The following is a 12,768-nucleotide window of genomic DNA, read 5'->3' as shown; positions in this document are numbered from 1 at the left end:
ATAAGACAAAAACAAAAAGCCAGAGGAGAAAGAAAAATCAAGAATTAGGAGATAATGATGGAAGAACATCAAGGAAATTACCCCATATTTTCTGATATATTGTTTCTGTAAAGAGTTTGTATCTAAGTGACATATCCACAAATATACACATCCAAATGGGCTTGCTCAGCTGACTGGTTATTTCTCTGGATCTCGCTTAATATTTGCTTTCCAGATGTGTCATTTGTAATGTGTCCCTACTGGCGTTTTGTGCGGAATGCTGGAAAGGTCTATTTACATAAATAGAATGACATATGTACACAAATACGCTGCTAACAAGAAGAGAGTGACGGCACCTGCTGAGACACTGCCTGAGAAAAATGTTAAGCAAAAATATGCTTACCGACCATAAGAAACACTCTCCTACACTCTCCACACAAAGTACAGCAGAGTGAGATGTCTGCTACCTTGTCATACATCCATCCATTTAGAGAGGCGGATTTAAAATGACCCATCCATCACATCAAATGGGATATGTCCTTTTGTGCCCGCTGAGGCAATCCTCACCACAAAATCCCAAGCCTTAACAGAGAACAGATGCAAGCCAACACACAACCCACCGCTGGCGGTTCTCTTGTTTTGCCCTAAGCCTAATGTGTCGTACGACGGTGACGTTTGCCACAAAATAACAGATTCTACAGGTTTCATCAAAATCCTTTTTTTGATTTTTTTGGGTGATTTGACCCCGCCGTAATACAAAGTGCGAATTAGGCCTCAGCGTCGCTCGGTTATGATTGACGCTCTGTAAGGTTTTGCATCACCCACAGACTAATCATAGCTCACAACCCGCAGACAGCCACACAGCTGGAAGAGGGGAGAGAGAGAGCAGGAGGGAGGGATTGAGAGAGCGAAACATATAGACAGACATGGAGCGGTAGACGGTTTTGACAGTGGATTTACTGCAGAGATGTCAGACAGACATCGGTAAAGACGGAGCATACCAAAAATGTGCCGTTTCAAGCATGGCCCCATTTATCACCAGGAGACAATATGCAATTGCCCTGTCAGGCCATTATGATATAGAGCCACACCAAGAGCAAGGGAGTCGGACCTCTTAGCCGGTATCAAGATATCTGGGTGAGTGAACAGTAAGTAATATGAAGTGCAGTTCACCTCCTGTTCATATCCGCTTTGTTAATTAACTCCCCAGAACTCAAGATGTTTCTTCCAACCAAAACACACTGTAACTCTTGTGTGGTAAAATAATGCTGCTGCTGCTGCAGCTCTAATGGAAACTTCATCACAGATCTTGGCAAAAGAAGGGACATTACTTGGAGAATACAGGTACACGTGTACAGATTTTCATAATATTCATTTGGGTTGCCCACCTCTTAGACCACACGCGCGTCTGCGCACACACACACACACACACACACACACACACACACACACACACACACACACACACACACACACACACACACCCCCCTCGTGGCAGAATATTTTTGTATCCAATGAGCATGGACTCTGATGGCAGGTCATGGAGAGGCCCTCTCCTGGGTCCTTCATGTGGTCCTGGTTATCAAGCCTTACCTTCCTGTGGTATGTGAGCCCTACAAGGAAAACAATTTCCATAATCCTGCAGCCGTGTCAGGCAAACAGAACCGTATGGAACATTCCAAGGGATCATCTGCTTTTAATGTGCTGCTGTGGAGTCCAATATGGAGCAAGATTGGTTCTGGTCTCAGTCTCACTCTGGTTCTCACTCACACTCTCTCACTCTTTCTATCTCCCTCTCTCATGCCCTCCCTTGCCGTCCCTCGCACTCACTCTCTCTCTTCTTTTTACATTTTCTCACTTCCCTCTCAGCAACGATGTCAATTAGCATTCAACACTCATTAACAAGCCTCATTTGCTTTTTTATTTTGCACCTTCCAGTCCAAAATGTATTTTGTAGAGCATCTTGTCAGCACAGCAAGCAAATGTTCACTATCCACCTCAGCTGCAGAAAATAATACCTTATGTGCTGCCTGCAAAGTGTTTCATTATGTTGTCTTAGGAAATGTGATGATTTGAATTTGATATGGTTCCTAGATGTATCCATTAAAGCATTCATATCAATGAAACTGACCAGACCTATAAGCTGTCTTCTTATAGGAACAATGAAACAAAAATAGCACATCGTTTTGCCAGTTGAATTCTTAGGCCCCACCTTTTCATTCTTTCATTCTTTAGGTTCCGTTCAAAATGCCAATCATGCTTACTTTTTGAAAAGCACGTTTCGCATGACCTGACTGAATGCCTCCAGTAAGATGGTGATTTTTATCGGCTTTGCGGGGCAAAATAGACTGAGCGCACCCGTGCAGGCTGTTGCAGCTGGCTTGAATGCTAAAGACATTCTATTGTTGGACTTGAAGAAGGCATGCCGTTGGAGATTTTCAGAATTTAATGGGGTGTCAGAGTTGCGATGAAGATCACAAAAAGCCATAAATTCCCTTTTCAAGAAATGCAAATCTGCTCCATCAGGGAGTTGGGACTATCTGTAAAGGGATGCACCAGATACACGCACGCACGCACGCACGCACATACAGAGTTCACAGTCACCATACAATATGCGATGATGATATGCGATGATGATAGCCCTGTAGTTTCAGCTCAAATATTGTCCTTTAGTGAAGTACTAATAATATACTACAGTAACATTTGCTCTATTGTAGGGCTGCAACTTATATTAACGATCATTCTATTGATTACTTTTTTGATTAAAGGTAGGGTAAGTGATATGTTTTGGTTAAAACAAAAAGGTTTAAACACTATTCTGATAGTAATCATTGCTTATAGAGTGTTTGTTCAGTAACAGGAGTCTCCCCATCTCTCCAGCTCTTTAATAAACAGAAAATAAATGTTCAGGTGGATTGCAACATTTCAGGAGAGAAGTACCCATTTATCAGTTTCATTCCAGTTCCAATTTTGTCTGCTCATTTCTTTGTGTCATCACTTCCAGTTTCACTTGTTTAATCTCTATCCAGTTTGAGTTCTCTATCCTGATCGGATAGAATTGGTATCCCGACCTGAAAATGCAAAAAAGAGCTGGAAAGACATGGAGACTCCTGTTACTGAACAAACACTCTATAGCAATGATTACTATCAGAATATAGAGCTATTTAACACTTATAAATAGATTTTTTATAGTCTACTAAATCAATTAGTCTGATTAACCACTTAAGCCGATCTACAAGCTTCCCAATTTTTGCAAATTGATTATTTTATTAAAATGTATATTTTTTTTATAATTAAATTGATTTGTTTGATTAACTGTTGCAGCCCTACTCCATAGCAGCTAATGATAATCATCTCATGTTATACGGAGGATATAAAGGACACATAATGCCTTGATGATCTTTGTATGATATCTGGGGGGGGGGGGGTGTTTTCTCAGCATAGTCCTACAGTATATAAGGGGCTTTAGGGTGCTGTCAGTTGTGTTCAAGCATGATAAATAAAGTCACCCAAGTCCATGCAGTCTGCAGTTCTATGGAGGAGTCGTATGTGAATTTCATTGACCTTGTCGCAGGCTCACACCTAAGACAAATGGTTCTTATGCTCTGAAGCACCACCATTAGGCATGATGGCCTGTAATATGGCAAATGCAAGTCTGTAAAGGAGGTATTTTTTATCACTGTCAGGTACAAGCATTGCCACAATGTTCACTGTAACTGAGCAATGAATAACTGTATTTTGGGTTCTTTTCCTTACAGGAAAACAAGCTATATGTAAAGTAGTTTTATTTATAACAAGGATTATATGGTTCATAGATCTCTTCTTCATTGGATATTGTGTAACAGTATAATTTGCTGTCATGTAAATTCATGTTTAGCATGTTTTGTTGAGTTTGATTGGTAGATAATTAAATGCTTCTGGTTAGAACTGTATAGTTAGTGTGGTTGCCCGAATGGGCAACCAGACTATAGTACTCTACCGACTTTATAAATTTAATGATAAACTTTATTTCGGGCCGCTACTCCTCCCACAGTTTATTTTTCCCAATTTAGTGCTATATGTCAAAATGACCGGTCTGACCGGGAATCGTGCACTTGCATAAGGCTAAGAGATTGGTTGCATAGATTAATTGATATTGATTTATTAGTGCATTAAATTTCCCCATGCACTTTAATGGAAAAGTGAAAAAACTCAAATTCAAGTATTCTTTTCTCAGAAACCGTAAGAGCTAGAGTTACAAGACTTTGAGGGAAGGTTCATAGTTTATTGCCAAAATATTGAAACAATTATTACACCATTCGGCCTCATGGTGGCGCTATAATAGCCCACTTTACCTTTTGGCCTATAACTCTTGAACCGTAGGTCGTAAAATCTAAAATTATTTTTCCCTAGATTCCTTGGGTCATTACGCAACTCCCCATATAGGCCACGCCCATTTGCGTCTGGATAGATTTTTTTATATTGATTCATTAGTGCATTAAATTTCCCCATTCACTTTAATGGGAATTGCAAAAACTCCCATTCAAGTATTTTATTCTCGGAAACCGTAAGGGCTACAGTTACAAGCCTTGGAGGGGAGGTTAATAGTTTATTGCAAAATTATTAAAAAAAGAATCACACCAGTCAACCACATGGTGGCGCTATAACAGCCCACTTTACCTTTTGGCCTATAACCCTCGAACCGTAGGTCGTAAAATCAAAATTTCCCCTGGATTCCTTGGGTCACGACGCAACTCCCCATATAGGCCACGCCCATTTCCGTCTGGATAGATTTTCCGCCATTTTGAATTTTCTTCAAAACACACTTTTAGCTCCTCCTCCCACATATTTTGTCCAAATTTCACAAAAATCGGTACACATGATCTCTGGGCCCATGCGGTAAACATATCCAAACAGCATTTTCATAGTCCTTACCGTTCGTCCGTAAATGGCTTCCAAAGTTAGTGGGAGGGGCCTGTTTTACCAAAAATGCCAGAAATCACGAACGAAACGTCCGGTCAATCCCAAATTTAAATCACATGTCGAGGGTGGTTTACTCAACAAATTCCCAAAGGCATTTCCACTTTGACCCATAGGGGACGCCACAAATTTGCGAAATGTAACCGTTTGACACAAAAACATGATTTTTGGAGGGATCAGTTCTCTCAAAAAGAAAAGCAAGTGATCACAGGAGTGACATGACGATGTCATCGGCCCGCTACATTTGTGGGAGGGGCCTGTTTCTCTAGTGGGACGGGCCTATTTCCTAAAATCAAAACGGCACACGTCGTCACGAACGCGGGATCCGATCGGCACCGAATTCGAATTGCGCGGCCTCCGACGGTATTCCTCCAGGCGTATTCCTCGAGTCCCGGCGGCCGCGACCGGCGACCGGCGTCGGCGCAACCACACTTTGCAATTGCCCTGAATTGCGACGCGTCTAGTTGCTATTTGTACTGTAACACAGCCAAAGCAACAATCTTTCAACTTGTCTTAAAATAACTATTGCAACCGAAATTCAGTACTGTGTACACACTCAACAACACAAGTGGTGATGGACATACTCTCTTAATAAGTCAACGATGGCCTTTGTTATTCATTAACGACTTATGGTATTTGCACTTTCCTCAACAATCATAAGGCAAGATATTTTAACAATGATGGCCTGTTATTCAATGGCCAGTTAATTAATTAACTGAGTTACAGGACTAATTAGTGCAGTACTTGTCAAGGCCCTCATTGGTGAAGTTTATAAAGTTTGCTACATCTGTCGGAGAAACCGCAGCACCTACATTGCATGTGCACATCTGATTACCACCAACTACACATGACGACATAGCGTGCACCGATGGCTCGCGCATGTGTGCATGTGCGCACTGTGTGAACACAACACACAGACTGAGATGAACAGACAGGGAAAGAAACACACTTTGACATTTCTGTGTCAGTGTAAGTTTTAATATTATGCCTCCTGGTGGAGGTTTTTGCTCCACTAAGTGCCCATTTCTAGTCTCTGTAGCTTTCCTTGAATTTATTAGTGTGCATGAGAAAATGTTATTTCACATGCAGTACTTGAGCACTATAATCTTCATTTTGTCTTTGATTTTGCACCCAATTCCTGTTTGTACAGCAACAGATGTAACTTCAAATAAATTAAAGTGAAAATGAAAGAGAAGAATATACTGATATGTGTGTCAGTCTTATAACTCAGCACAACACAAGCATGCATTTTACAACTGATAAATTAAATCCATAAAAACTTGTATACAGTAAATAACAATGCAGTGTGTATAGATGTATAGAAATATTTGAAGTTAAGTTGACACACTTCAGAAGCAATTTGGAGTTAAGTAGAAGTGTACAGCTCTAGTGTCTGTCAAACCAGCTATGATTTGCACATACAGTACTGTACAAAACCAGACAATAATCACCATGAACAATTGTTAAGTATTGCTTTTCTTTCCTTTTGTTATAGCTTTCTGTCTGTCCTGAAGCTCAAGTGATTTTATGTTTGATTTTGACCATACTTGGTGCAGTCTACATCAAGTGTGTGTCAATTTAACTCTGAGAATAAATAAATTAACCCAAATGCACCATTTCGATTTTTAGAGAGTTAAATCACCACAGAGTGCTTTACTGTACACTAGTGTGCTTCTTCGTGTCGTGGTAACCAGTTTGACCCAACCGTCATCAATTATCTTGGGCCATATTGCAGTCCATCACCGTAGAAAGCAATCAATTCAGTGCTCTGACCCTTGTCAGTGGGCTCTCGGATATGGGACTCTAGCATATGCTGTATGTCACAGAATGTACCTGAAATCTCTGGTACAAACATTGACACATTAATTCATTTCATAAAAAATAATTCATATAAAATCATATTTTCATTTGAGGGCAGTAGAAATCTATCCAGGGCAAGGGGATGTTAGACCTTCAGTTCTCCCTCATATCGCAGTATAAACATGGATTAACATATAGACAGCATTTTCACGAGTTCTGTACCATAATGTGTATTAACAGAATAATAAATGATTATTGCCTGTAAGCAGGGATCTAGATGTACATTCATAGTATAGATTTATCTGCTTTGCACATCAGCCAACTCAAATCCAATCTAAAAGCCCTCCCTTGAATTTCACTTTTAATTCCTCTCCTCTACTAAAAAATCCATCATGCCTTTGGCTCTTTCACTCTGTTCTATCTCTAACAGCATTCCTCAACTCCTTTCTCAAGGACAGTGATGTGAGACATTGGCCATCCCAGTAAGCCTTAATCCTTAAATAAGTCCATACTTTATGTGCAGTGAGCAGAGCTGAGAGCTCCTCTGTAACCACCAATGCAATCAACTTCCAAAGTTCCCTCCAAAGTTAGGTTTTAATTTTCTAATCATCTGTAGTTTGCACAACACCTCACTACTGGATTTGTAGTTAGTAGAATGGAAGAATAAATCAGCTTTATTAACTGGTATTTCCACAAACATAGTAAAACATTCTGAAGCAGACTTCAGAATGTAAAACTCAAACATTTATTGTACACCGTGTCAAACAAAAGCCACTATTGTGGCTCATTGCGGCAGCGTTGGAGAGCCATTCCCAATGCCTATCGTCTCGCTATCCTCCATCTTAGTGATTCTGTCCAGGCCTGAGTCACTGGAGAGAGATGGGGAGAGGGATTCTATACAGCACTGAATAGTGCAGGTAATGGATGATATGTCACTGAGACAGAGAGGCTGGTGCATGCTAAGAGCCAGGGCACAGCGGCAATGCACACCCACTAAAGCCCGGGTCGGGCTGATAGAGTGAAGCAGACCGGAGAGTCCTCAATCAAACCAGTGGCCCTTCACGGCACAAGGCCTTAGGAAAGAGGAGATATGTATTCATCTGATAGTGCCTGTGACACAGACCTCATTTTTAAGATGGAAGCGCTACCTTACCAAAAGGGAATTTGTGAGGAGCATCGCTGCAGTATAGATCTAAGCAACCTTTAGATAATACAGTAATGGGAAAAGATGATAAACATGCACCTCCTGTTGAGGAAACAAGATTGTTCAGAAACAACTTGGGGCTAAAGGGCTCTGGGTAAGCTATTAAATGCAGCAATGCTTATCTATATATCAATTTAGCAGCTGCAGTTCAAGAATGTTTATACACAACCTAAAGGCTTTCTATAAAAGCCACTGCTGATGAATTTCTGTTATCCTGTTAGATGGATATTTTTTTTTGTTTGTCGTGTGTTTCATCTGTGCTGAACAGACACCGCCTAAGGTATACTATACCAGCCTAGAGTTTTTCAGTTTCCTGACAATATGAAGCACCCAAACGCTCAATCTGATGGACTTTGCTATAAATACATTAATCTCATGCTGTTTCCACTGTGGGAAGTTAACCACTTAAAAAAAAAGAAAACAAGCTTGCATATTCCAGTTTAAAGCAGGTGCAGGACCTGATCAGACAGGTAAAAGAATAAAGTCCTCACACTGAAGCGTAAGGTGCTCCCAGTCAACATTTGATTAATGTTTCGACTAAAACGGTCTTCTTTATTCTGAAGAATAGTCATCTTCATTCTGAAGTGTTCTTTAATCCTCTCTCGTGTACTAGTGAAGCAACTGAGAGCCTTCAGTTGTTGTTGTAGATAAGGACACATTTCCTCCTCTCATGCATTCTCTCCTTTGTTTTCTTTCCAGGAGTCTCCAAGATCCGGGAGCAGTCGCCATAAGAGGTGAGCATGAGAGCTTTTGTTGTTATTATGAGACTGAAGGAGCATTATGAGGTGATAAGTGAAATAATTCATTATGTTTATGATAGCTTAGGTTTGCTTCTAATTTGCACCTTTCCTGTGTTTTTTTGCTGCTCTCTGCTCATTCATATTCACTTGAATGATAATGCGTAATTCTTGTCATCTGACACTATCGTGTGATGAAGTTAAAATTTTACTTGACTGTAGAGAGTTTGAATGGTCTATCTCTCCCCAAGTGGTTGACTTATTGCCAGCACCCCTTTTTGTTTAGAGTCTAAACAAGTCAAATGTTTAGACTATCATTCTTCTGCTTGGCAGGCAGTGCTGAAACAATGAGATTTGCTCTGAAAGATTTGAGCCAGTAATGCTAATGTTTGACTTGACTACTCTGCGTTCTTCAGAGGACTTTGGTAAGAAACCTCTACAAGTATATTATAACTGTTTGCACACCAGGTCCTGCATAACTTTTCGTCATACGTCCCAATTCATTTGAAATTGAGCAAAAGCCAAATATCCCCACTCTGTTAACTCCCCCATCTAACTATATAAATGGCGACCGACTTCCGCACCCTCGGTGTCCACACCCCACAGCTCTGTTATCGAATAAACAACGCACCGCCAGACCACATGTCGCCGACTGACTCGCCACGGCGGCCGCGCTGAATTTACGACTCGCGTAGGGGACATCTCACTGCTCACTACACGTTTTCCACCGCGCAACATAATTAATTCTACTCACCAAATGTCGGACAAAACGGAAGGGGAGGCAGCTTCGTACCGTTTACCGTGCGCACGACCTCATCACCACAACAGCAGCCAGCCGCTGCGGGGGTTTTTTCCTTTTTTTCAAAACTTTTTTTTTGGTCACCATTTTCTCCAGGCACCATTTCTGGTGTAACGTGCGGCAGCATGCGCTGGGCTGCCAGGTTTGCACAGCCAGCGCCAGCAACAAGCAACCACCTTCATGAAAAAAAAAATAAACACCGAAATGGTCCGCCATGTTCCAGGGGGGTCCCCGCGCGTCCCAACACTCCACAGGGGGTCCGTCGACCAGCAGGGGGTCCGCGGGGGTCCCCCTCAAACATCAAAAATATATTTTTTTCAATTTTTTTTTTTTTTTTTTTTAACTTTTCCACAGTTTTACTCCGGCGATTTGGGTCCCCCAATATACACGCGGCCACGCTGGGCCCCGTGCGCGGCTGGGGTTGAGGGGGGCGTAGCCCCCCCAAACTCTAGTTAACCATAAATGGTTAATGCAAATTTGAGCTGCTCGGTGGTGGAGTGGTGCTCTACAACTGAAACCAGCGTGTTACAGCAGTTAATACGAGGGCTAGGATAAAGATGTCTCAGAATAATCATGGGTTGAGCCAGGCCATTGAGCAACGTTTGTCAGACTCATGTTCCCATTATCATGAATAATTAGAACGTTGGGAATGAAAAATAATATACATAATAATGTACTCGCTGCAGCCATGAGTCAAACTTTATTTTATGTGCCATTGTACACCAGCCTTGGCACATTTTCTGTATATTATTTTGTATGTTGTACATGTTGTACACATCTGTTGGTTCAATATTGTCACTGTTCATCGTTGCTTTGGTGAGGAAACTAGGTCATGAGGTGGTGCACTGTGCACCCAGGCAATGTGATTGCATTGTATTACAGGTGTGTGTGTGTGTGTGTGTGTGTGTGTGTGTGTGTGTGTGTGTGTGTGTGTGTGTGTGTGTGTGTGTGTGTGTGTGTGTGTGTGTGTGTGTGTGTGTGTGTGTGTGTGTGTGTGTGTGTGTGTATAGAGGTTTGGGTTGCTACGCGGCCCTCACATCTAGAGTTCACCTACATCGCACCGCCGATCTGACTGATATGCCCATATATGGAGATCTCTGTATCTGTCTGTTCTTTTCTCTTTTATGCCCATATATGGAGCTCTCTGTATCTGTCAGTTCTTTTCCCTTTTATGCCCATATATGGAGATCTCTGTATCTGTCAGTCCCGGTCCCCTTTATGCCCATATAAGGAGATCCCTGATGTCATCAATATGCCCATACATGGGCATGCCCCCTTTGTGCCCATTTATGGAGCTGACTGATTTGTTTGCTGATGCCATGATGACACATTGAGGTTAGACAACACATTCCATATTTGGGTATAGCTGCATTGGGAACTCCTTATATGGTTATGGCTGAGTCATGGTGACATGAACGTGACATCAGAGGTCCGTCCGCCGGTCCTCCCTTAATCCAATTTTAATATAGGATGTGTGTCTCCTATATTAAAATTGGCTAATGGGAGGGCGGGCAGGCGGACCACGGCCACGTCACTATGACTCAGACATGAACATAAACAAACATGATATGCCCATATACAGGCACGGCCACGTCACTGTGACTCAGACATAACCATAAACAAACCCGATACACCCATATACAGGCAGGACCACGGCCACGTCACTGTGACTCAGACATAACCATAAACAAACCCGATACGCCCATATATACTGTAGGCATACAGTATATGGAGATCCGGTTGTCCAGAGCCACAGATCCGACCGCTATGCCCATATATGGTCATATGCATATATGGGACCGACCAACTTTGAACTCTGCACGCACATCGGCAAGGACTCGAGGGAGTGCGGTGCCCGGCTTCGATTAGTTAGGATTTGCACTTGTCCAAAACCACCGATTCGACCGATATCACCATATTTAGGCATGTATGGATATTATTGTCCAGAACCGATATGCCCATATATGGGTGTACCAATATATGGGCATGTGCTGATGACTTCAGGGATCTCCATATATGGGCATAAAAGGGACATGGACTGACAGTTACAGAGATCTCCATATATGGGCACAAAAGGGACACAGACAGACGGGTACTCTGACAAAGCCCCTGACACTATGACTCAGACATACCGGTCGGATCGGTGGTTCAACGTAAGTGCCGAAACTCTAGTATATATAAAGTATATCGTATAAATGCGCGAATTCTCTGTGCGTTGGTAGTTCACGTTTCTCAAGAATAGTCCGACCGATTGACTTCAAACTTGCCGCGCTCGTTGCCGAGGACCGCTGATCCAACCGATATGCCCATATAGGCATATATGGTGAACCAGTTGTTCAGAACAGACGATCCGACAGATTTGGCCATATAAGGGTACGCCCATATATGGGCCCGACGGACTTCAAACTCAGCATGCGTACCACAGAGAAACGGGTACAACGGGTTTGCATAAATGGGTGGGGATCCCTAAAAAAAATGTAAGAAAAGCTTTGAAGTAATAGTAATAGTAGACTTGTGGGGCAAAAGGGTTGAAATGAATATTGTGGTGTTTTAACAGAGCCATTGCAACATCATTTTGTTCTGCTGTGCATCTCTGATGTAAAAATATGAATAACAATAATGTCTTATGCTCTAATAATCTCTTGCACACCTACTGGTAGCCTATAACAGCAGACTGGCTATTCATCCTTGTTCTGTAGACAGTCTTTAGGCCTGTTCTTCTTGTCGCTCATGTGGTTTTATATTCGTTTGGTTGTTTTATTATTCATTCTGGTGCCGACCCCAAACAGGAACACAACACAGTTTTATTCCTGTTAGTTCCTCATGACAAGCTATTAAAAGGCTGGATAATTAGATTTTTTTCCTCCGGTGTTAGGGGAACTATAAATTGGAAATTACTATGCCAGTTGGGTTTTGGCCTTTATGATCCACATAAATGATTAAACTATTATCGTGTATCAGTGGACATAATTGTGGTTTTTCATTCACTACTTCATTGACATAGCACAGTAAATTGTGTGGAAATGTTATTTTATAACAGTTGGTTCAGTATTTTATAGTTTGGCATCGCCAACTGACAGAGCCAGACATGAGTTTGTGGCATGGCCCGCACATTCTCACACCACGTTCATTTTTATATGTCCTGCGTGTGTATGTGAAAACCTTTTTACGCAAGCTTTTAGTATCATTTATGCTCACAATTTATACATAAGGCCTCTAGAGTCTTGATAGTCTAAGATCAACTCACTCTATCAGCCAAAGTGGTTAGCAGAGTTCTCAAACTTACACCC

At 41.8% G+C, this 12,768-nt stretch overlaps 1 protein-coding gene across 3 annotated transcripts in view; it reads left to right on the top strand.

The window, feature by feature from the left end:
- The window catches only part of pawr (PRKC, apoptosis, WT1, regulator), a 78,557-nt gene that overhangs the window by 48,486 nt on the left and 17,303 nt on the right, over positions 1–12,768 (top strand). For all 3 annotated transcript variants that reach the window (XM_084049643.1, XM_084049645.1, XM_084049644.1), the window contains exon 4: positions 8,642–8,676. In XM_084049643.1, the coding sequence (XP_083905769.1) occupies positions 8,642–8,676 (35 nt within the window). The remainder of the gene's footprint in view (positions 1–8,641; positions 8,677–12,768) is intronic.

Source organism: Gymnoscopelus microlampas (assembly GCF_963454915.1).
Source record: "Gymnoscopelus microlampas genome assembly, chromosome: 23".
NCBI classification, from domain to species: Eukaryota; Metazoa; Chordata; class Actinopteri; order Myctophiformes; family Myctophidae; genus Gymnoscopelus; species Gymnoscopelus microlampas.
The sequence above is the reverse complement of the archived record's forward strand: the minus strand, read 5'-3'. Positions and strand labels throughout refer to the sequence as shown.